Genomic DNA, 25376 nt, shown 5'->3' with positions numbered 1-25376 from the left:
AATTCTTAGCATTTCCAGGCATGCTGCAGGGAGGTCCGGTACTTTGTAACAGGAGAATGGTAGGATCAGATATGCATTTTGGAAGTCTGGCAATTTGTGGAAGAGATTTGGGAGGTCTGGAGGGAGATCAAGAAGATGGAGAGGAAGAGTTGTTTTTGAAGGATGTTTAGTAAATAAAAAATTGGCCGGGTCTGGTGCCTCACACCTGTAAGCCCAACACTTTGGGAGGTTGAGGTGGGTGGATTGCTGGAGCCAAGGAGTTCAAAACCAGCCTAGGAAACAGAGAGAGACCTTGTCTCTACACTAAATACAAAAATTAGCTGGGCATGATGACATGTGCCTATAGTCCCAGCTACTCAGGAGGCTGAGATTGGAGGATCGCTTGAGCCTGGGAGGCAGAGGTTGCAGTGAGCTGAGATCGTGCCACTGCACTTCAGCCTGGGCAACAGAGTGAGACCCTGTCTCAAATAAATAAATAAATAAGAAAAACTCAACAGGGTTGGCAACAGGGTGGGTAGGAGTAGAATGAAAGAATAAGGGAGAGGTTAATTTTCTGCCTCTTACATTTGTCAATTTAAAACTAAGTCTTTTCAAATGTATTTTGTAACTGCACATTCCTTCTGATTTAGGTAACATAAATAGGAAACTGCAATTCTTCCCTTTCTGTGACAATAACTCAAGCCTCTGCTTACGTGGAAATCACAATTTCAGGCTGACTTGGAAAATGCTATTTATTTCAAGTAGATTAATATCTGAATACAAAAACTATGATGCAAATCCTTCTAATGTCTTCAGACTGAGTAGCTTCACTGGGTAACAGTCCCTAGGCCAACTTAAAAAAAAAAGTACTGAATTTCCTATGCCTAGGATTCAAAACTTAATCTGTGTGCAGCCATTAGCAAAGCAACTTCTCTCCAAAAATTGAAATTCACATTGAACACATCTTTCTCTGAAATTCTGCTTAATTTCTATTTAACAATTACCTAAATCTAAAAGATCTTGTGATTATTGAGCCGAATCAGGATTTATGCTAAATCAGTGGTTCTCTGCAGAGGGCGACAGGAGATATTTGACAATGTCTGGAGACATTTTTGGTTGTCGTCACAATTTGGTGGGAATGTGTGCTACTGGCATCTATAGGTAGAGGCCAAGGATGCTGCTAAACACCCTGTAACGCACAGGACAGCACCTCCACACAAATCTAGCTTCAAATGTCAGTAGTGCTGAGGTTGAGAAACCTCTAGGCCTTTAAATGGATACAGAGATGCAAGTGAGCTCACGTTTTAGTAAGGGACTAAGGGGTTTCTTCTTAGTCATGTCTAAGGATAGATATATCCACATCACAGGGTTGTTTGCAGTTAAAGAAATCATTGGGTGTAGAAATTTGGGACTTAAAGGGGTGAACTGGGAACATTGAGGACGATGTAGATTTGAGGATTTAGGGTTGATGGAGTGGTGGAGGAATCTAACTGGTTAATGTAACCTAAAGCTGACAGGTGCTGGCTGGAACTGACTGCAGGAGATTGAAGTGAGTGCTAAGTAAACAGGCAGTTTGGAGCCCCTCACTACCAGACAATTCAGGGAAAACTGATAGCCCTCCTTGCCATGAAAGTGAAGGAGAGAGTGACATAAGTGAATTTATCATAAATTATGACCAAGTAGTGTTCTTGGGGTGTGAGATGTTTCTACAAGGGCTGTTTCACTGCTGTCTTTTTCATGGTATCATTTGCATGTCTCAGTGAGATGTCACTTGGGGGCTAAAGGAACCACAGGCTCCAGGGAAGGTGGGGTTCTCCACAGGGACCTCAATCAGCATGATGCCACATAGGATAAGTTACATATGAGAAGTACAAAGCATCGGGCAGGGGATCAGGAGGACTCCATGGAGGTGACTGGACCTAGAAGAGGGGACAGGAAGAGGTCAGGAAGCAGAAAGACAGGAATGAAGATACAGAGCCAGGAAAGAGTTTTCAGTCTATAACAAATAATTTCACTCTTGGGCTACTCACTAATTGTTCCATGTGTTAGTTTTGTAACTTTATGAGTTGTTATAATAGTCTGTTCTCACACTGCTGATAAAGACATACCAGAGACTGAGTAATTTATAAAGAAAAAGAGGCTTAATGCACTCGTAGTTCTATATGGCTGAAGAGACCTCACAATCATGGCAGAAGGCAAAAGGCACGTCTTACATGGCGGCAGATAAGAGAGAATGAGAGCCAAGTGGAAGAAACTGCTTAGAAAACCATCAGATCTCATGAGACTTACTCACTACCAAGAGAACAGTATGAGGGAAACTGCCCTCATGATTCAATTATCTCTCCAGCTCCCTCCCACAACATGTGGGAATTATGGGAGTTCCAATTCAAGATGAGATTTGGGTGGGGATGTAGCCAAACCATATCAAACCATAGTGGTTGTCCAATAAATATTGTTCTTAACCTTATTCATTGTTCTAAGGCTATTCTAGTTATGGATTAAGATTCTTATTTTTTCTTAATCTTTGAACTTTTGTTGAACTTATATCTGGTAAGAAATATTGTTAGCAGGGACCATGTTATATAAAATCATCTAGGATTTTGTTTTAAATTAATTAAAATATTTTGTAATATTTGATACATTTAAAAGAATACGTAGCACTCTTACAGAAATTATGATGGAATATTATAATAATACAACATATAATATAATATGACAGTATAACATACTAATGCCACATCTTCCTGTTGGGCTAATCCCCTGCCTTCTGCTCAGAAACATTAATTTCTGAATTTTGTGTTTTTATTGTCTTGATTTTTACAATGAAATTTAATCACATATGTATCTCTAGGATATTTAGTTTTTATTTGTTTTTAAACTTTGTAAGAATGGTTTCATACTCTATGTCATCTAGGCTCTGCTGTTTTTCACTAAATGTTATATTTCTAAGATTAATCTTTGTGGATATCATTAATATGTTTTTATTACTATATGAAATTCAGTTGTAAGATTATTTCATCATTTATTTATCCATCCTCTAGTCAATGGGTATTTGGGTTATTTCCAGATTTTTGCTGTTTTGAATAATGCTGCTATGAGTAGTCTAGTATGTATAGTGGTTTCTTTATATATATATATATATATATATATTCATTTATTTTTTACTCAACTCCGCCTTCACAGAATATGTACATAGTTTCTTTAGCGAAGTGGCTTTCAATTTTTTAAAAAAACTATAATCCAATAGGACATATACACAAATACCTCTATGCATCTCTTCAAAAACTTCAAGAAATAGTATTTTTCCCTACTATCAACAATGACTGATAAAATCTAGTCCATTTTTTAAAATGCTGGTTGAGATCCAATGAATTGGTTTCATTAGTCATTTCTACCTGAGGTTTGGAAACTAGCCTAGGTTATATACTTTGTTGTGGAGTTACTATGTCTTATACAAATTTCAACTTTACAAGATAATGGCAAATTATTTCCAAAGTTCTTGAACTGAATATTTCTACAAATTTTTATTATTCACATTCTTATCAACACTTGCCAATCCAGACCAAATTTAAGTTTTCTACAAGAAGTCTATTAAGTTAGTAAATTATATGACTATATTTTAATAATTTTTACTTATGTTCTAATTTTATAACTAAACATTTCTGACCCAACAAAGTGCCAGTGTTTCTAGAAGACTGGAGAATGCTGAGTTGTCCTATATTCTGATTGAGATTTTACATAGGAATGTCTTCCCATTTTCTTTTCTTAAAAGTACTTCTTGCTTATTATTCTCTTTGCTTTGCTGCTCAAGGTTACAACTATTGATCTATCTCAGTTGTGGCTTTGTGCTGGATGATTTTAAAGTTAAGCATCACTGATAAGTTATCTGCTTAGTAAAACTTAAACGTACTGTACTGAGAAAACAGCTCCATCGTTCCTGATGTAGTCTGACCCATTTCACTCAGAAGACTGGAATGTTTATGGACAGTTGGTGATGTCAACTTTAAAGCACAAAGGATGGTTAAATTTATACAAGCAGGTGGTTTAGTGGAAAGTTTTGGTTGATTTTGTCAAAATGTGGTTTTTAATATCTGAAGTGACACAGGAAGAACTTAGTGTAGTTAGTTTGTGGGCTTTGCCATAATTTTTAAGGTTGAGAATGTCTTTCCTGATACTTTCTTTGCACTTGCTAGGGTGGTGCTTTGGTAGGCTGGTGTATCCTGTCTTGGTTTTTGCTGTGTTTCATGACTCCTTAGCACATAAAAATCTACTTGTTCATCTACATTCAGTGACTAAACTGACATAGGAAGAATTTTTGCTCTGCATGATGACCAACTTCATTATTCATGGGTATCCATCATGACTTTGTAAGGTTCTTTCCTTACATTTGACCTGAGTGGCTCCAGTTTTAAGTTTTCAAGTCAGTGGTACAATGAAGCCTAGTCACCCATTAATACCATTTTATGTATATTTCAACAATACTGCCATCGTCATTGACAAAAATATTTCAACATGGTCTTGTACTCTGTCATTTTCTGTGTGTTTTTCTGGCTTGAGAAGGTACAGAGCTCATTACGATGGATGAGCTCACCCTTACTCCAGGACAGATTCAGTTTTTGGTTTTGTTTTGTTTTTAATTTCTGAAATTCTTTCCCAACCTTAAGAATCCAAACTGCAGATCTAAAGAAGTGCTTGTTTGTGTGGTGGGACTGTAGCATTTAACAGATGCCAGATGGAAGGAGCAGATAAATGATAGTGCAGCAGGATTACGGTTCTAATTGTTGTCATTTCCTCAGTTACACCATAACTACATTTTCAGACTTCCACCTGGAGAAAATTGTAGCAAGTTGGATTAGCCCAAGCTTATGCCCTAGGGTCCATCCAGCTCTGACCTAGGGAACAGGGAAGCTGTCCTGTGGGTGCCAGTTACAGATTCTGGGGCTTACCAGGCTGGGTGTAATGAAGAAAATACATTCCTTCTGGCCTGGCCCAGAAAAGTTTTAGACTCTCTACAATGAAATCACTCTATTGCCACCTATGTTTAAAATAAAAACAAAATAAAACAAAGCAATATGTCTCCCCCCCTCACCTAGTAAACCATTTACTAAGGCCAGAAATAGCACCTCCCCAATCTTTTATTACATTTTTAAGACTGAATATTTGAAGCAGGCTAATGGCATCATGTCCTGATTTAGAGTTCTTATTCCTTAGGCAATGGAGATTTTGAATCTGGGAAAGTATAGCTCGTGGCACAGCACCCAGTGTGTGGATAGAGTCTCAATAAATACTTGTTGACTGAATCAAAGAATGAATGAAAGTGTTGAGAAGTACGTTAGGATGGCTTCCCCAAGGAGGTTTTAAAGGGCTTTTTAGAGATACTCTCTACTCCTAAGCACAAAGAAAGATAGTAACTTGTTTTTAGTAGGACTAAGCAAAATGGCCATTCATTCTTCTTAGGATTTGTATTTCTCAGAGGACCAAAGCAGGAAGGAGGAAAAGTGAAAGATCATTTGTTGGGTCTACTACCATGAACTACAGGCTGGGGTGAAGTTAATACATTTTCTGATAAGCTCCATAAAAGTGACTTGTGAGTTAGCATATGAGAGATTCTGAGTGAAAAATAGGGAACGTTTTGAAGAGCATACTATGTATTCTGTGTGGTGTGTCTGTGATGCACTGTTGCTGCTCTGCCACCAGCTCACACTCCTCCTGTTTTAGCTGAACAGCATTGATTTTGAGAGAGAGACAGGGGTCACAGGGGTGGGGAGAGGAGAGAGTGGGGGTTGAGAAGGGGAGGGAGAGAGGGCACGGGTGCATGCGTGTGTGGTTGGAGGGGAGCTCATTTCTCTGGTTCCTAAACAGCCATCAGAGTTTAAAAAGGGCATCCAAACTCTCTTGAGGTGACTTTACAACAATGAGAAGAAAGTTGAATGTGTCTAGTTACCTACAAAACCAATTTTAAACACCTACTTTAAACAAAGGGAAATATCTCTTCCAAATTTAAGCTAAACTTTTCCACCTGGGTATCTTCTGATATTTAGAAAAATACAATTTATCTGTTTTCTGAAGGACATGCTGGGAACGTGGAAAAAAACTGGTTCATTGACTACATCAGTAAAATATTATTTGCTGTATTGTTTGCCAAAAAGCTGGAACAGTTGTATAATTCTTAAAGTTTTAAGGACGCTTGGTGTTTTGATGGGCAAAGAGTTATAAAGTAAAGTGTCCTCAAAACTAATTTGATTTGTTTTACAGTTTGCTTAACAGTGTAGATGAAAAGATAAGCACAATACATTTTAAAAGTTAGAATTATATTTTGGAAGTAGAAATGTAAATGAGATCTCTTAATTTTACTAAAGGTTATAGATTTTTTTCTGACCAAAAATTAAATATGCCTTTAGAAAACAAAAAAGAAAAAAAATTAGATATGCCTTTCGAAGTAAAATTAGCAGGTACGCAGCAAGAACTTGGTGTAAATGTTTATTGAATAAAAGGATATTTATTCCTGAAAGAGCTGTCTGTGAATCAGATTTTTGTAAATTGAATCATATTTTTACATGTAGTATGACTCATTTCATAAGACAAATAATCTTTCCTAAGTTTATATTTTTGATAAACTCAGATTTTCATGGGTCAGAATTGCTGGAGTAAGGACACCATATGATGTTGCATAAGATCTGGTGTATTCTTTTCGAGATTGCCAAAGTATGAGAGGTTTGGTTCTTTTTAAGGGTGCTCATTATTTACCAGATGATAAACAATTCAATAAAAATAGATTTCTAAGGATCTACATTTTGTAATTGATAAATCATTCATGCTAAAATAGTTGGCCTTGATTCTGTTCTCCTTGAGAATGTGGGATGTTTTATAAACACATTAAGAGTTACAAATAGAGTAGGGAAGGAAGAAATGATTTCATTGTCAGTAATGATATAATTTTGTGTATACATAACATTTCAATCAAAGCACTCTAATAAAAATAAAAAAGCCTGTTAGAGTGAGACCTATATTAAGAATTGTCTTTTAGTAACATGGGCTTCTTTCTTGTAGCCATATTTGGGTTCTACTATGAGTTAAAGGCCCATTTTGCTTTTGTTTTCTCATTTGTCTGCTCTGTTCTGGCGATTTAATTAAAGTTTTAGGACAAGTAGGAACTCGTGATGAATAGATTGTCCCTGTTAGTAAGGTGGTCACTACCTGCTGTCTAACTGGAAAGTGCAAGGCTTACCTTGAGCATGAAAGAAACATGGGACCACATTTTAAAGTAAATAGCACACAACTTTCTGCATGGATACAGGAAATCCAGTGTTCCTGTGGTCTTGACAAGAGCTGGACCAAAATGTGTGGACACCCCAGAGACACTAATCGTATCATACTGCTTCAAAGCGTTTTGAGGAAGGGTGGGAAAAAATGAGTCTTTGCTAATAAAACGTTTATTCAGGAAGAAATTCAATTATGATTTTTCTCCTGAAGCAGAATCAGTGTTTGGAAAAACAGTGGGCAGCCTATTTCCCACTTTTCTGCAGTCCTGTTCTCAATTTTCTATTGTGATTTTTCTGACTTGGGAGGCATTTTTCAGTTGATATAAAATGCAAACTGAAATGTCTTCCAACCTTCTTCTTCTCTGGCCACATTCCCTTTCCAAAGGCAATGAATGTGGTCAGTTTCATGTGCATCCTCTCTGGCACATGGAAGTGTTTTCCCTTCCTCTCTAAGCTATTATATTAAAAGCGTTCAAAAGCCGATCAAGTTAATCACATCCTTTAGTAAAGCACACAAACACTCTGTATTCCCATTTCAGAATGTCTCCCCACTTCCTCACTTCCAGGTGCTGAGTGTCATGCATATCACAAAACATATTTAGGAATGTTGTTTTTTCCCACTTGAGAGCACCACCTACTTTCATCATAACGTGATCAGTGTATGATTTGGGAGTTGATTGCAGTGATATTTTTGCATCTGTTATACATAAGTGCCCAAATACTTGCCTGGCTCTTCTGCCTCTTTATCCAGCTCTGGTCACCTTCTCTATCATAAAGGTGAAAAGAGCCCAGCGGTAAACTGTATTAGTCCATTCTCACATTGCCATAAAGAAACAGCCTGAGACTGGGTACTTTATAAACAAAAGAGGTTTAATTGACTTCCAGTTTCACATGGCTGGGAGCCTCAGGAAACTTACAATCATGGCAGAAGGTGAAGGGGAAGCAAGGCGCATGTTACATGGCGGCAGGAGGGAAAGAGAGAGAAGGGGGAAGCGCCAGACACTTACCAAACAACCAGAACTCACGAGAACTCTCTCATTATCACGAGAACGGCAAGAGGGGAATCTGCCCCCATAATCCAGTCACCTCCCACCAGATCCCTCCCTCGACAAGTGGGGACTACAATTCAAGATGAGATTTAGATAGGGACACAGAGCCAAGCCATATCCGTAACCAACTCTGGTTTCAGGCTGAACACCCTGAAACAGCAGTGCTCATTTATTCTGAGAGTAGAGCTCCTTTTTCTGAAACTCCTCAGAGTGGGACCCTTGCAGTGGCTTTGTTGTCAGCCCTGGCTGACGGGCTCCTGTTGGAGTTTTGTCTTTTGTTTTCTGTGTAGAACACACTTCTGCTTTCCCACACTGTGGCTGCTTCCCACATTTGCCTTGCTACTCAAATCTGTCCCCTCTCCTCCTGCCTGTCTCACTAACTTCTCTGCAACCTTGGAGTTTTCAGAGGGAACCACCCTCATCATCCTGTGACCAGATAGACAAACCTGCCTGTGTCTGCTCTTCCCTTCTGTTGTCCCATTTGTATCTTTTGCCACATGCATCTCTCCTTTTTATGGATAATCAGTAAAATGAATAAGATTCTCTCTAGAAGCCTCATCTTTAAACAAAAAACACCGCACTGACCTCACCTTCCCAGTAACTACCTCCTCTGCCAGGTCTCCCAGCTCTCTCACCTGTCCTTCTACATTGTCTTCTACTTGCTCCCCCATCTGATCTATTCTCCATATAAGCAACTAGGACGATCACTTAAAAATGATCAAGTCAGCCAAGCGCAGTGACTCACACCTGTAATCCCAGCACTTTGGGAGGCCAAGGTGGGCCGACCACCTGAGGTCGGGAGTTCGAGACCACCCTAGCCAACATGACGAAACCCCATCTCTACTAAAAATACGAAAATTAGCTGGGTGTGGTGGTGTGCACCTGTAATCCCAGCTACTCAGGACACTGAGGCAGGAGAATCACTTGAACCCGGGAGGTGGAGGTTGCAGTGAGCCGAGATCATGCCACTGCACTCCAGCCTGGGAGACAGAGGAAGACTCCATCTCAAAAAAAAAAAAAGAAAAAAGATCAAGTCAGATCATTTAATTTCTTTGCTTTTCAAACCCATTCAGACTGGACATGGTGGCTTATGCCTATAATCGCAGCTCTTTGAGAGGCTGAGGCAGGAGGATCACTTGAGTCCAGGAGTTCAAGACCAGCATGGACCTCCTCTCTCCAAAAAAAAAAAAGAAAACCCATTCAAAGGCTTCCCTTTGCACTTTAGATAAAACCCATTTTCCATATGCTACTTTCCAGCTCCAGCAGGACACTCGTGTGTGTCCTCCCCTCCTGCCTCACTTCCAGCCACTCACACCCTTGCCCACTCTTCCTTGGCCACAGTTTTTCCTCCAGCTACCCAAATGCATGGAATTCTCTCTACCCCTGTGCCACCCTCTTGGCATTTTTCTCTGGAGGTCTCACTCTGCAGCCCCTAGAGTGGCAGCACTTTCTTGTCCTCTTGATCTCATTGTCACCTCCTCAGGGGGTCTTCACCAGGAAGTCCAAGCAGGTCCCTGGACCCACAGTCATGTTTGTTCTTGCATAAGACTTCATGACTTGTTAATATTTACATGTTTCATATCCAGACAGTTTCTAAGCCCTATATGGACAAGGGCCATGTCTGCTTTGCTCCCCACTGGGCAGGGCCTGGCACATGATAGGCATATCAGGGCCATTTGCTGAGATATGTGAATGACTGAATGGAGGCTGACATGCAGCTCAGCTCAGGTTTGTCCTTTCCTTTAGGACACAGAGCCAACCTCTCTGTTGTGTTTCATGCCCCTTTAGAGCCACAACGTTTTGGAGATTGAGGAGATCTTGGAGGGCTTCTCTCTCAATTTCCACCGTTCAGGCTCCGTCTCCCATCGTCCTGCATTTCAGTACAGCTCAGGCCCAGCCTTGGGTTCAGGGGGTCTTTTGCTGTCCGTCTCAGCTTGTCGGGGGATGCACCCATGTTGCTTTCCTCCCATGTCCTTTGGGAGCGGGATTATGGTGCAGTGGCTTAGGGTGTCTGGAGCCAGACTGCAGGGGTCTGAATCCTGGCTTACTAGTGGTGTGACCTTGGACAAGGTACTTAATCTCTGTGTACCTTGGTTTCCTCACATGTCACGTGGGGTTAATAAGCACATGCAGCTGTGACAGTGATTCAGCGAGTAAATGTACTTAAGGCACTTATCATGAAGATAGTCAACATGTGTTGGCCATCTGCCTGTCTCCCCTCTACCTTCTCATGATCTCCATGCACTGTAGTCCTTCTAGGCTCTTCCCAGCACCCGCATAGTGAGAATAGTCAGCTACTCTCTACAGTCCCTTTAGCTTATTCCCTTCTCACTCTTACTTTCTCTTTTTCCCCTTTTTTCTAATTCAGTGTTGTTGTTTTTTTAACCTTTTGGGGGTCACAGGCTCTTTTGAGAATTTAAAGCATACCTATGGACTGTTGCCTTAGAAGAACCCAGTATTTGTACATTCACCCAAAATGAGCAATTCAAATGTCCACAGATGGCTTGGAATCTCTCTACGGCCCCCTGGATAGAACTCCCATTACAAACAGCTGCGTTTCTGTTGTCTTCTTTGGTGCTGTGGGCCAAAGGTATTCCACCCAGAGAACTAGAACTGACCCTTCATGGATATTTAAGAAACCTCAGAATACAGCTAGAAAAGTCGCTTTCCAGAAGATGAAATCATGATACCATTTCTATATGTGTCCAGCCGCATGATACTGAACTGGCATATGCATAAAGTGATTATTTATATCTTATAATACAACTTGTGATTGCTACTCATTTGGGACATATGGGAATGCCAGGCTAGTGTAAGGGAGGACAAATTTGAAGTGTGTGTGTGTGTGTGTGTGTGTGTGTGTATGTGTTAAGCCCAGTTCCTTCTCAAGTTGTACAGTATAAGAGATGATATGTGTGTGCCAGTGGTGATAATAACAGCCAACTGTTTTCTAGATAGAAGTCCTTTTGGGCCGGGCGCGGTGGCTCAAGCCTGTAATCCCAGCACTTTGGGAGGCCGAGACGGGCGGATCACGAGGTCAGGAGATCGAGACCATCCTGGCCAACAAGGTGAAACCCCGTCTCTACTAAAAAATACAAAAAACTAGCCGGGCGAGGTGGCGGTCGCCTGTAGTCCCAGCTACTCAGGAGGCTGAGGCAGGAGAATGGCAGGAGCCCGGGAGGCAGAGCTTGCAGTAAGCTGAGATCCGGCCATAGCATCCAGCCTGGGCGACAGAGCAAGACTCTGTCTCAAAAGAATAAAAAATAAAATAAAATAAGATAGAAATCCTTTTGGACATAGTTTTATACTTGTGTGTAAAGTATAAAGAAATTATTGTAGAGTAAAATAAGCACTTATGGCTGTATTAATTACCAGTGTACAAAAAGTGGTGCAGAAATAGTCTAGATAACAGTGTTTCTTGGAGGGGGTTAAATGTTCCTTCAGCAAAAGTGTTCACTTTCTAAATTGGTTAGTAAACTGTTTTATAGATACCAAGGTATACTTAATGCTGGTCATGGATTAGAGGGTCAAAATTGATAAGCTTGAAAAAGTAAAAGACAAAAACAAATAAGGAAATCATGATGTTTTATCGTGGTGATTGTTTCTGGACTAGGCCCTCGCAGAACAAACACGTGCTCCCTGACCCCCTGGGCTGACCGCATTGTGCAGCCTGGTAGGTGATGGAGGCCTTGGCCACATTGACCCAAAAGTAGTGCCCGTGAAGGATTGCTCAAAGATTCCATGTGCCCAGGGCTTAGGAATGCTCCATCTTAAACGGTATTTTTTAAATTGTATTTTCTTCAGGATTAAAATCACCAACTGAACCTTCCAAGGAGATCAACTGAGTGGAAATAATCTTCAGTAACTGCTAATGGGAGCTGGATTTAAAACCGTCAACTTAAAATAAAAAAGCTTATGTCTCCTGAACTGTTACCCAGCCGGGTAAATTGTTTTTTACTGTGGAATTATGTGCACTTAAATCATGGTGTATGCATGTGGTCAGCACTGCTTTTCTTTTAAGTGGGCTTGTTTATTTAAAAGACTCGAAAATGAGAAGTTGTTTTCTTACTCAGTTGGGGTTTATTGTAAAACTCGATGCCAGAAAAAGAAAAAAGTACTGTTTTTGTGCTGCAAGTGTGTGAAGTGTGTCCTTTCCAGAGAAAGGACAGTAATGGTGTTTTTTTCTCTCTGCCCAAAGACGGAAAGCTCTAAGGACCAGCAGGAGGCTTTGTGGGGGATCTGGGGTTATGAATGCTAATCACGCACTGACCAATGGTTTCAAACACGGGAATGCCCAGTATATGTTTTTACTCTTATTCCTTTGCAGTAATTCAAATACTACTAAAATGAAACAAGTAGCTGGAGAGCAAAGTGGGACTTGGTTCGTGTCGGTAGATGACACTTGTTATTAACAGGGTCAGTTTGATAGCTGTGTCAGAGCTGTTGTTTTGCCCTGCTCTGTGCTATGAAGTGTCATGAATGAAGGTCACGTTCCGACTGCTACGAGTAGTCCCAGTAGCATCAAAGCAGCTGAGCAAGTGTTGAGATCCCATGTGGCACATCCAGCCAACAGCTGCGGAGTCATGGACCCATCTCCCAGGCAGACCCTTCCCTGGAGACTGAGCCTTGTCTTGATCTGCAGATGAGGAGGGGGTGGGATCCAGAGAGACAACATGACTTGCCTAAGAGCACACAGTGGATCTGTGACAGGGATACACGATTTTCTTACAAAAGTGAGACTATACCACACCAAAATATCTTAGAAAATTATCCTAATCCACCACAGTTTATATTTTTATTTTTTATTATTTTTATTATTTTTCGAGACAGGGTCTCCCTGTGTTGCCCAAGCTGGAGTCCAGTGGCACAATCGTGACTCACTGCAACTTCCGATTCACAGGTTCAGGCGATCCTCCTGCCTCCGCCTCTCAAGTAGCTGGGACTACCTGTGCGTGCCACCACGCCCAACTAACTTTTGTATTTTTTGTGGAGATGGTGTTTCATCATGTTGCCCAGGCTGGTCTCAAATTCCTGCGCTCAAGCCGTCTGCCCGCCAATGCCTCCCAAAGTGCTGGGATTACAGGCGAGAGCCACCATGCCCAACCAGTTTATTATTATTATTTTTTAACTGTGATTTAAATCCTTTTAAGTGCAGCCCAGTTATCCTCTCAGGAATTTTCCAGACTTCCCGCCCCCTCAGGTTTTGCTCACTTACTGTTGGTTTCATTCTTCTTTGCACTTTTTAGAAATGTAGTAACTGAGAGAAATATTAATCACCCCTCCTCTTGTTTTTGCAGCCAGTTGTTTTTTCACTGAACGCTCTGAGGGTGCTCTGTTTTCATTGTTATGGTGAACCTGGGCCATGGAGTTAGCAGGAGATGACAGTAGGTTAGAGCTTAGAGTCTATGGGCATTTCAGTTCTCTTGACGATGGAAAGCTATTCGGAGCCAGGTTGACACAACTGAACAAACTTGCACTGTTAATGTCAGGGCGATGACCACCTGGAGACAAACAGGGAGGCCCTTTGTTCTACAAGTGGCTAAAACATTATAGGAATGAGAATGAATAACCTTTATGAACCCTAGAGTGCACTGCCTGGACACATAGAAACAACCTAGACAAGGGGACGGGGTCTCTGCCATCCAGACCGGAGTGCAGTGGTGCAGTCATAGCTCACTGCAGAGTCAAACCCCTGGGCCCAAGTGATCCTCCCACCTCAGCCTCCTGAGTAGCTGGGACCCAGGCTGTAAGCCACCGCACCTGGCATGATTCATTTTTTACACTTAATTTTTCTATTAAAAATATGCCAAGCATACAAACAAGCGTAGAAAATAATATTTTGAACATCTGTATACCCACCAGTCAGCCTCATTAAAATCCTTTTGATATTTTCTAGCCTACCTGGAGGCCGCTGTTATGAATTGGGTGTTTATCACTCTTGAAGTCCTAAATTTAACTCTTCAGGGCCTCCCTCACTGCAAGGGCCTGCGTTTAATGGGACAGGAGCGGTATCTTGCAGCAGTAAAATCATAGTTTTGGAACTGTCGTGAGACCACTGTAATGATTTGAAATCTGTCAGTGAGATCGGTCTGCAAAGAGCCGAGGTGTTTCAGACCCTAGATTCGTGACTAGATGGCAATTCCCCAAGGTATGAGAAAGTATGGTGGCCACTGAAGGTCACTCATCAAGGTAAACCTCAGACAGACAGTTTCAAGAAAAATGTATGGTTTAGGAGCAGTGCTTTTCAAACTTTTTTTTATTGTAACCCAACTTAACAAGTAAATTTTCCACTGTGACCCTGGACACATACACCGCCCCCCCCCCCCCCCCCCGCCACACACACACACACACACACACACACACACACACACAGCACATACGTCTGAATGAAAATTCTTAATGAAATGATTATTATTATACTTACTATTTTTGTCAGCTGCTCTGCAATAAAGTCTATTTTGTTTTATTGTTTGTACAAAAGCTGTTTTGTTCCAATCAATTGAGTTCACGTGCCGTTGGTAAATAGGCACCCACAGTTTAAAAAAACGAACCCAACAAAACCTGGTTTAGGAAACCGTTTCTTGTTTCATGGAGCAAAAGTTTCTAAAAGGTGTGTTTGGTTTAACTCTGCTGAGTGATTTTATAAAAAGCTTTTCTCTACGACTGACCTCAGCTTAAAGATCTATGCCACAACTCACTGACAATGAATCCCATGTAAAACTAAGCAGAATTCACAACTGTTTTGGGGTTCAGGTTATTCTATCATGAGACTTCTCCTTAAAGCTCCTAACCCTCTTCAGCCATTGCTTTAAGGCAGCCTGACTACATTAAGTAAACAACTTGAACACAGTGACTGAACTATACTTTATAAATTCATGATTGTTAAGACACAAAAGCAACCTTTCCAAATAAAACTGAGTGTAAGTCAAACTGCCAAGCGAAAAAGAGCAGCTATGGAGCTCTCAACCCTCCCTTTTGTCATAGTTTATCTCTGTACAATGCCAGATGAGGAATAAAGTGATGTGACTATTGCTTTATACTCATTAAATCTCATCCGTTTTTGTGGGACCATAGTGCCATCCTCCTCACCTGAGGTGCCCGATAATGATCACCCTAGCAGGGGGTTCCAAGGCACCTATGTTCAAAAGAAGTTTGTAGAATTGGACTCAGAAAGGTACAGCTTGCCCTCCAGGGAAGCAAAGGAGAAGATTATATTTAATGCATATTAAACAAACAATTGTTGGAGACTATAAGCTACACTGATTCCAATAGCCCAAAATACTTGAGTCAGCTTGCTCCAAAATGTTACCAGCCAGCCATTTTAAACATTAATGAGGCGGCTGGTTTCTAAAATCTGGAAGGAGGAGGAGGTTTTGTTTAAGCCAACTGTTTCACAGAAGAGGAAATACAGTTCTACCTCAGGACATTTAAATGAGACTGCTGAGTAACTGGGAAAGAAGATCTCCTGTGAATGAGAGGGCAAAGAAGAATTCAGCTGATTTTATACCAAATAACGTGACAGCTGTGCTTTCTTGCATATGTATTTGTGTCTGTGATAGTGTATAATTTCTAGAAAAGCAGTTGTCAGGCATTTGGGTCTTAAAAATTTCCACTTTTAAAAATCATCAAGAACAAAGAACTCTTGCTTCTGTGGGCTGGATCTATTTATTTTTACCATTTTAAAAATTGAAACTAAGAAATTTAAAAATATTTATTGATTCATTAAAAACTATTCTATATTAACAAAATATTTTTATGTAAAACATTGTTTTCAAAAAAGTTACTGTTTTATATTACTGCAAATCTATTTAATACTTGGTTTAATAAATGGCACCTAGATTGTCATTATCTGTTTCTCCATATACTCTATTGTGCTATGTTGTTTTGGTTGAAGTGTGTAAAGAGAAGTTAGTTCACACAAATAAGTAATTGGAAAAGAGAGAACCTCACAGTCCCATTGAAAGGATCTCAGGGACTCCCAGGGATCCTTGGGGCACGCTTTGAGAGCCGCTGCCCTGAAAAGTAGTTTGGAAGACTACGTTAAGTGTGGCTGTCCAGGAGTGGTGAGATTATTCACGATCCTGTTTTTTTGTTTTGTTTTGTTTTGTTTCTTTTCATTAGTATTTATTTTCTACAAGAAGATGGATTGCTTGTGCAAACTAAAAATGAGAAAGAAAGAACATATGTTGAGGGAAGATTATGGGGGCCCTGGAAAACCCCAGGCAGAGGAGTTTACACTTGGGAGACCAAGGAGCCACTGTGATTTCTTAAATGGGAAAGTGCTAAGAGCCATGTTTGGGAGTAAGTGGATTAGAATGGACAGAGAGAAGGGGAGATGCTTCTTCAGAGGAGTGGTGTGGTGGGCCAGACCTCAGGTGTCGGCGGAAATGGAGAGAAAGGGACAAACTCCAAAGACTTTGAAGGCAGAATGACCTGAGACCTGGATATAGGGAATAAAGGAGAGGGCAGAGTCAAAGACAACAGGTTTCAAATTAAAACATTTGAAGAATGTTTCGTCCTTTCTGTCCAACTTTGGGGCCTGGTTCTGTTGCTCAGGTTGGAGTGCAGTGGCGCAGCCTCGACCCTCCTGGGCTCAAGCGATTCTCCCGCTTGAGTAGCTGGGACTGAAGGTGTGGATCACCTCTTTCTATCCAACTTCAACTTTTTCTGAATGTTACCCTGATTAAACTAACTGAAGTCTTGTCGTGTTTTCCAGAGTTGGCCAGCGTGTGCAAGGGCTTAGGAGAAAGTCAACACACTTCCCAACTTGAATTGGTCCTAGCCGCTCCCAGAAGAACGGGCGGGTTGGTCCCTATGCCACCCTTGGAGAGCTACTCGCCGCCCACTTTGCCGTGAAGGGCTGTGTGGTTCCCGTGCGCGCCGGAGCCTGCTGTGGCCCCTTATGCACTCCACCACCCCCATCAGCTCCCTCTTCTCCTTCACCAGCCCCGCAGTGAAGAGACTGCTAGGCTGGAAGCAAGGAGATGAAGAGGAAAAGTGGGCAGAGAAGGCGGTGGACTCTCTAGTGAAGAAATTAAAGAAGAAGAAAGGAGCCATGGACGAGCTGGAGAGGGCGCTCAGTTGCCCGGGACAGCCCAGCAAGTGCGTCACGATTCCCCGCTCCCTGGACGGGCGGCTGCAGGTGTCCCACCGCAAGGGCCTGCCCCACGTGATTTACTGCCGTGTGTGGCGCTGGCCGGATCTGCAGTCCCACCACGAGCTGAAGCCACTGGAGTGCTGTGAGTTCCCATTTGGCTCCAAGCAGAAAGAGGTGTGCATTAACCCTTACCACTACCGCCGGGTGGAGACTCCAGGTGGGTCGTCTTTACCACGTCGAGATTTATTTTCAGAGTGAAGGGCGTGTGCCCCATTGATGGAGAATGACGGGGTACCAGCAAACAGGGACCTGTCCCTAAAGAGAGAGAGAGGAGAGGGAGGTTCAGTTTTGAGGGACTGGTCCACATTTTTGTTTCCTGGAATGAGGCAGATGTCCAGTCAAAGAAAGAAGGTTCCCATGAAACCATATTCCTGCCTGGAATGCCACAGGAACACTCAATCCGAAGAGAATCACAGTAAAACCCTGTTATAGCCAGTGTGAGGGAATGAAGATAAACTAGCCAGAAAAATCTAGAAAGAAGATACTTTCATTTGATCTCATTATGCTTGCAAGCTTTGTGTGATTTTGAAAATGAGGCAGATGGCTAATCAAAGAGAGAAAACTCCCATAAAAGTTTTATTTTGAGGTGTCTTGGACAAGTTGACATAATCTTTTACCAGTTCTTGGGGTCCTGAAAGGTTTTTACAACGGCCTTGATAATGATGAGCTGTAAAAATTAAACATCATCCTCCCCCCCTCGAACAACTGAACTGAACTGTACTAAACTGAACTAAGGCGGGGTTTTTGGCTGCTACTTTGTTCAAGTTCAGGTAAATAGAAGGTATTTTGTATGTAGGTCTGACAACAGCCAGTGAAAGAGTTGCTGGAAATCATTCCAGGCAGTTATTTTGAAAAATGGTTTTAAATACAGATAGGTATCACTTAATGATGGAAATACATTCTGAGAAATGCATCAGTAGGTAATTTCTTCCTTGTGTGAACACGCTGGAGTGTACTTACACAAACCTAGGTGGGATAGCCCGCTACACCCTTAGGCTGTATGGTGTAGCGTGTTGTTCCTAAGCTACTAACCTGCACAGCATGCTACTGTACTGAATACTGTAGGCAATCCTGACCACAGTGGTATTGAATGTATGTGAACAGATCTAAACATACAGTATCATAATCTTAGGGACCACTGTCTTATATGTGGTCCCTCAACAAAAACGTGATTACACAGTGCATGACTGTATAGGAAAGTACCTTTCTAAAACCCTTCACACCCCTGTATGTGTGTGTGTATGTATATTTTATATATATGTGTATTTTATACATATATATATATATATCTGTCTATCTGTATTTCCCCCTTCTCTTGGAGAAGCCAGGTGTTTTATCTTTGTTCCTTCACACTGGCTATAACAGGGTTTCACTGTGATTCTCTTTGATTGTTTCTGTGGCATTCCACACACGAACACAGTTTTAGGAGAGCTTTCTCTCTTTGGCCATCTGCCTCATCCCAGGAAACCAAAGCGCTGACACATTAGCTCATGGAAATTGCCCGTGTCCAATGAAGAGATGGTCCCATCTACGTAGGCAGGTTCAGTTAACCTTAAAACAGTATCCAATAAGTGACTCATGCCCAGCCTACCTCAGTCTTAGCTAAGTGATCTTTCCAGCTCCCAGAACTTAAGGAAGTCATCTACCTGTGTGTGGATGCCTCCCACAGCCCATTCAGGGACTGAGGCCCTGGCTGAGAAGGTATTAGAAGGTTCCACATGCTTGGCAAATCTGATGTGTTTCCCCTAAATCCTGGAACGAGTTGCTTTCGTCCCTTCTTCACTGCTTCATTTTGACTCTCTTCGTTTACTTTAAAAAAAAAAAAAAAAGTCAATAATGTCTACGCTTATAATAAAATGACTTGATTCCATTATGTGTTTCAAAGATTTGAATTACATTAAGCATCCAAAATATGCCCAAATGGAAAAATGTTCATTAAAAAATCATTTCTCTCTTCCTGAATAATGTAGTTGTAAAATGTAACAACTTGTAAGAATTATCTTGTAAAATGTACCTGGTTTTCCTTTTGAATATTCGAAAGCCTAATTTTAAAGAACTGTTTGACATTTTAGTTTTTCATGTTTTTGGTTTTTTGAGACAGAGTCTCGCTCTGTTGCCGGGCTGGAGTGCAGTGGCGCGCACTCTGCTCACTGCAACCGCCGCCTCCCAGGTTCAAGCGATTCTCCTCCCTCTGCCTCCTGAGTAGCTGGGACTACAGGCATGTGCCACCTTGCCCAGCTAATTTTGGTATTTTCAGTAGAGACGGGGTTTCACCATGTTGGCCAGGATGGTCTCCATCTCTTGACCTCGTGATCCACCTGCCTCGGCCTCCCAAAGTGCTGGGATTACAGGTGTGAGCCACCACACCTGGCCCTTAGTTTTTCCTGTTCTGTAAGATTCTTTTAGGAATGATAGTGTGAATGTTTTACGTATGGTAAATAGATTTCATTTTATCATAATTTAGCTGTGAATTTCCAGAAGGAAAGATGGGTGTAAAGATTATATTAATTTAAGGTAATATTTAAGTTACAGAGGTTTTTCTTCCTCTTGTGATTTTTTTTAATAGAAAAAGTAGATTTTATATCTAGTTAGCTATCCATATTTAAAGTAAATATTTTAAGAATAATAAAAATGTTAACGTTAAACAAGTTTGCTGACTTCCTATTTATCATAAAGCTGAAGTTTTGCCTTTGAAATCTCATTTTTTGGCCATCTATTTTAGATACGTTGAAGGCTGTATTCCCATTTTCTTTGCATCCACACATCCACTTCAATAGTTGACTTCAGTGCTTTCCAAGTTATGTGTGGTGAGGGATCAGTTTTTATTTTTTTAATTTCCGGTCCTTCAAACGAATACTTTTATAGTACAGACAAATTATTAGGCAAATGAAATTTTAAAAAGACTTAGAAAATATAAGCCCAATTTAAAAAATTATTTAAAGAAATATGAACTATAAACTGTGAATGCTGTGAAAAGTTTCTAAGCACTAATTTCTTCACAGATTGGTCCCCAACAGTTGTCCAAGGGTCCCCAGTCCTCAGACCACACTTTACCTGGCATGGGTCTGGTGGAAGCCATGCAAGACTGTTGTGGTACATGATGATTTTACTCCATTAGGCCAGAGGTTATTTCAGGAGTGTAATTTCTTTTTTATATATAAAATATTCATATTATATCAAAACCACATGACTTTTTAAAAAAAGACAAAAGTGTTTTTTTCCAGCTCTGTTTTGCACCCCCATGTGCCCTGTAACTCCTTCTGCTGTTTCCTCCTGGGTAACACTGAGATGTAAAGATAGCATGGTATTTAAAAGTGGCATAAGATAGGAATGAGTGTCTATAAGCACACTGTCATATTTACAAGCAGCAGTTGAGATGTAGAAGTGGAATTAAGTAATTAGGGATAGCTGTGTTTTTGAGTGAAGGTATTTAAAAATATGATCTGTGCACATTTAAGGCAACTGAGCCAGTCAGGTCAAATAACAACTAGGATGAAACCATTAGTTTTCTTTGCAAACATCCACTGGCTTTGATTTTACTCAGATGGTAAAAATATATTATCAAGATAGTTGTTACAATAAAGGAAATATATCATTTATTTTCTCTTGGTGCCTCAGATCTACAGGCCATGAAGAAATAGAAGTCTCTACATTCAGATGGATAGGAGGCATTATATTTTTATCAGTGTTAGGAATACACCGTAGATATTTTACATTAAAACTGAAGTCACAGAGATTATTCAAATTCTTCTTCATAAAAAAGTGAGTGTTTATTTGAACATCGTTAACGTTTTGATGAAGGGTCATTGACAAAGAAGCCATACGCATTTGCTGTGTCAACTCCTCACTTCAGACTACTCATGAGGCACATAATCTTTTTTTTCCTGCATAGTTGTGGAATATTAACACATTAAAGGAAATTTAATGGTTTATTATCCATGTCACTGTTTCATGGTGATGTTGAATGTTTATTCTCTGGTGTCATAGGCTGCATACGTATACAAATACTAGCTTGTAAAAGGGGAAGAAATTATTTGTTTCTCTGCCACCCTCACTTGTAGCAATTTTAGTTTAAAACCTTTCATTTACCCTTTTGAGTTTATTTTCTGTCCATGTAACTGAAAATTATTGCTTGTTAAAAAAGAGAGAGATGTATGATGTCAAAGGCAGATGGCAGACTTTGGGGTTGTCACTGTTATTGTTATTGTCTGTTTATTCCAAAACATTTACCTTTTTTAAGACCTTATTTTTTAGAGCAGTTTTAGAACATTTGCTTTTTGTGAGTTTTTATTAATACTTGCCTGTGACTGACAAATCAATAGTGTGATTAGAACCAAGATCTGTCCTGTTTATACCCAGAGACAAACTGTTTTAAACAATTCTTGCTTAGTTCTTTTGTATTTCTTTCTATTATTACTAAGAATTATGACAGTAACTCTAGATAATACATGCTTACATATCTATTTCCAAATTTGTGACCTTTAGATGTCATTGACTCTCTAACATAAAAGATGAGGATTTCACTCTTATTTATATTTATATGTATGTATATATACACACACACCTTTTTTTTTTTTTTTTTTTTGGAGACGGAGTCTCTCTCTGTCGCCCAGGCTGGAGTGCAGTGGTGAGATCTTGGCTCACTGCAAGCTCCACCTGCCAGGTTCACACCATTCTCTTGCCTCAGCCTCCTGAGTAGCTAGGACTACAGGCAACCACCACCACACCCGGCTAATCTTTTGTATTTTCAGTAGAGACAGGGTTTCACCATATTAGCTAGGATGGTCTCGATCTCCTGACCTTGTGATCTGCCTGCCTTGGGCTCCCAAAGTGCTGGGATTACAGGCATGAGCCACCGCGCCTGGCCTCACACACTTGTATTTTAATCTTCTTCCTTCCTCCTCTTCTCAGTCCTTGATTTCTGTATTTTAGTTCATAGTTTGTATTTGTTTTTCGTTTTGTTTTTTTTTTTTTTTTTTTTGAGACGGAGTCTCGCTCTGTCACCCAGGCTGGAGTGCAGTGGCCGGATCTCAGCTCACTGCAAGCTCCGCCTCCCGGGTTCACGCCATTCTCCTGCCTCAGCCTCCCGAGTAGCTGGGACTACAGGTGCCTGCCACCTCGCCCGGCTAAGTTTTTTTTGTATTTTTAGTAGAGACGGGGTTTCACTGTGTTAGCCAGGATGGTCTCGATCTCCTGACCTTGTGATCCGCCCGTCTCGGCCTCCCAAAGTGCTGGGATTACAGGCTTGAGCCACCGCGCCCGGCCCTTGTTTTTCGTTATTCCAGTGGTTTCCATTGTGGAATTTGGGGATAAGAATTATTTGTCCTCAGAAGGGTGTTGGTCCGTTGACTTCTAGTAGCCAGGGTAGGAGTGGGACGTTGAGGTCGGTTGATTCTCATTTCTTTGTAGGTGACTTTGTGGTGATCCTCTAGGAGCTTTTGGAATATTCCAGTTATCCCGCAATGTTTGAAATTCAAGATGGAAAGACTAGGTCGGGATCTTATTTTCATTAATTGAGCTCAGCGCACTCTGTGGCTCTTTTCAATATGAAGACATAGGTCCTTCGTAGCTCTTTGAAGTTTTCCTTTGTTATTTCTTAGGCCGCTTCCCCCTTGTGTTTTCTTTGCCTCTCTGTCTGGAACTTATGTTGGTTGCAGATGGCTCTCCAACAACATTTTTGGAGTAGCTACTTTATGCCAGGCATTGTAACCTTCTAGGAGTCGGTAGGACGTGAGGGCCTAGGCAAAACTTTCCCTTAAGAATTTGAATTTATTCTGAAATTTTGCATAGAATCAAAATCAAGAACTGTAACATTCTTTTTAAAAAATGAAATCCAAAAAAGCATAGTAAAATGAACAAACATCATTTATGTTTTCTTACTGCTGCTTACCTTTTTTTTTTTTTTTTTTTTGAGACAGAGTTTCACTCTTGTCACCCAGGCTGGAGTGCAATGATATGATCTTGGCGCACTGCAACTTCCACCTCCCAGATTCAAGCGATTCTCCTGCCTCAGCCTCCTGAATAGCTGGGATTACAGGTTCCCGCCACTACACCCGGCTAATTGTTGTATTTTTAATAGAGACGGGGTTTCACCGTGTTGGCCAGGCTGGTCTCAAACTCCTGACCTCAGGTGATCTGGCCGCCTCGGCCTCCCAAAGTGCTGGGATTACAGGCGTGAGCCACTGTGTCCTGCTGCTGCTTATCTTTTACTTAGTCACTTTTATTATTATTTACCGTTTGTATTTTACTTAATAACTTTTAATTACTCACCTTGAAATCTTTCCATTAAGGACGCATAGAATGTTTTTATTTCAGCAGCACTACTGAACCTGAAATTGTGTCTGGTCATCTAAATAATTCAACATGATCTCTGGAGGAAAAATATTCTGGGCATCACTTAGGGTTTCATTGCAAGCAATAGAAATGGATTCGCCTTGGGGGGAAAAAGACTCATTTGGCAGAATTAAAGAAAGATGTAACCATCAGTTCGCCAGAAGGCCAGGTATTAGGGCAGCTCTGGTCATTTCCAAGGTAGGAATAAATAGCAGGTCTCTTTAGAGTGCTGACACTGGAAAGATCCTTCTGCAAATATTTTTTGTGAACGATGACATTCTGCTTAAGATTCGGGTTACAAGGAGAAGACTGTTACCTTAGCTTTCTCACGTGCTCGCTTCTTAGGTGGAGATGGGGACTGAATCGACAGTTTTATGATGAGCACAATGACTAATGGGAGTAGTTCCCAAGGGGCAAAACAGCTCTATCATCAAAAAAATAGATAAGAACAGCAAGTATCCGCTCTGTTGTGTACTGATGAGCAATGTTCAATTCTAACTGCCCTGTTCCTTTCTGATCCTAGTGCTGCCTCCTGTGCTCGTGCCAAGACACAGTGAATATAACCCCCAGCTCAGCCTCCTGGCCAAGTTCCGCAGCGCCTCCCTGCACAGTGAGCCACTCATGCCACACAACGCCACCTATCCCGACTCTTTCCAGCAGCCTCCGTGCTCTGCACTCCCTCCCTCACCCAGCCACGCGTTCTCCCAGTCCCCGTGCACGGCCAGCTACCCTCACTCCCCAGGAAGTCCTTCTGAGCCAGAGAGTCCCTATCAACACTCAGGTCAGTAAGAACTATGGTCTCTGGGGAAATACGGGAAAATAAGCCCAACATGATGATTTGTGATGAACAGTCACAATGACAGTCATTGTAACTCTCATTCATATAGTGTAAACCGTTGACAAAGCAATCAGCCTTAAAATGATTAGGACTATACCCGTTTTGAAGCAGTTACCCTGGAGATACAACATGTTTTTGCTCTAGTTTTAGTTCTAATGCTCTGGAAGCTCTCAGAAACTAAATGGATTTGAATAGTATCCCTGGGAATTTCCAAGGATTTTTTTTTTAAGGCAGTAGAAATAAGATGAAAAGACTCCTGTAATCCAAGCAGAAGACTTGGCCTGAGGACAAGCAACATGGAAGATCAATGCTAGGCCTTCACCTTGGTTGCCTCTTTCAACAGTCAAAGGAAGCCTTTGCCTAAAACATATGCCTGCATCCTTTGAGTGAGGCGGAGAGTGAAGCCCCCGCTCCAGCCAGTGCATTCTCCCTTTCTGCCATGTGAAGCCATGTGAAGAGCTTAAATATAGAGCTCTTCAGTTTGCTGAATTGAGAAAGCATATGGAAGGGAAAGGGAGCCTCTAGCATGCTGTCATAATTGCATTTGCTACCGTACCTGTAAAGTGAATCTAAGTTGAGATAATGAATAAAAGATACATACGCACCTCATGAGTGTGAGATAAATACTACGTGGAGCTGGCAAGTTCCTAAAGGCATGCATAAATACATTTGGTGCCAGTTGTTACAGTCTGCCTCATTCATTTATTTCTGCAATCATTTACTTAATGGATATTTATTAAACTCTTACTATGTGCAAG

The 25376-nt window shown here is 41.1% G+C and overlaps 2 protein-coding genes across 4 annotated transcripts in view; one reads left to right on the top strand and one right to left on the bottom strand.

Annotated features, from left to right (window-relative positions):
• The window catches only part of EXOSC8 (exosome component 8), a 668826-nt gene that overhangs the window by 104702 nt on the left and 538748 nt on the right, over positions 1-25376 (bottom strand). The gene's annotated exons all lie outside the window — the stretch shown is intronic.
• Positions 1-25376, top strand: part of SMAD9 (SMAD family member 9) — a 74553-nt gene that overhangs the window by 20676 nt on the left and 28501 nt on the right. For 2 of the 3 annotated variants that reach the window (XM_050766077.1, XM_050766076.1), the window contains exons 2-3: positions 17007-17604; positions 24304-24561. In XM_050766077.1, coding sequence (XP_050622034.1) covers positions 17193-17604; positions 24304-24561 — 670 coding nt within the window. In that variant the 5' untranslated portion in view covers positions 17007-17192. Of the gene's footprint in view, positions 1-17003; positions 17605-24303; positions 24562-25376 lie in introns of those variants that run through there. The other variant, XM_050766078.1, reaches the window with a different exon arrangement.

Source organism: Macaca thibetana, chromosome 17 (genome assembly GCF_024542745.1).
Source record: "Macaca thibetana thibetana isolate TM-01 chromosome 17, ASM2454274v1, whole genome shotgun sequence".
Lineage (NCBI taxonomy): Eukaryota > Metazoa > Chordata > Mammalia > Primates > Cercopithecidae > Macaca > Macaca thibetana.
This window is presented reverse-complemented; position numbering and strand designations above follow the sequence as displayed.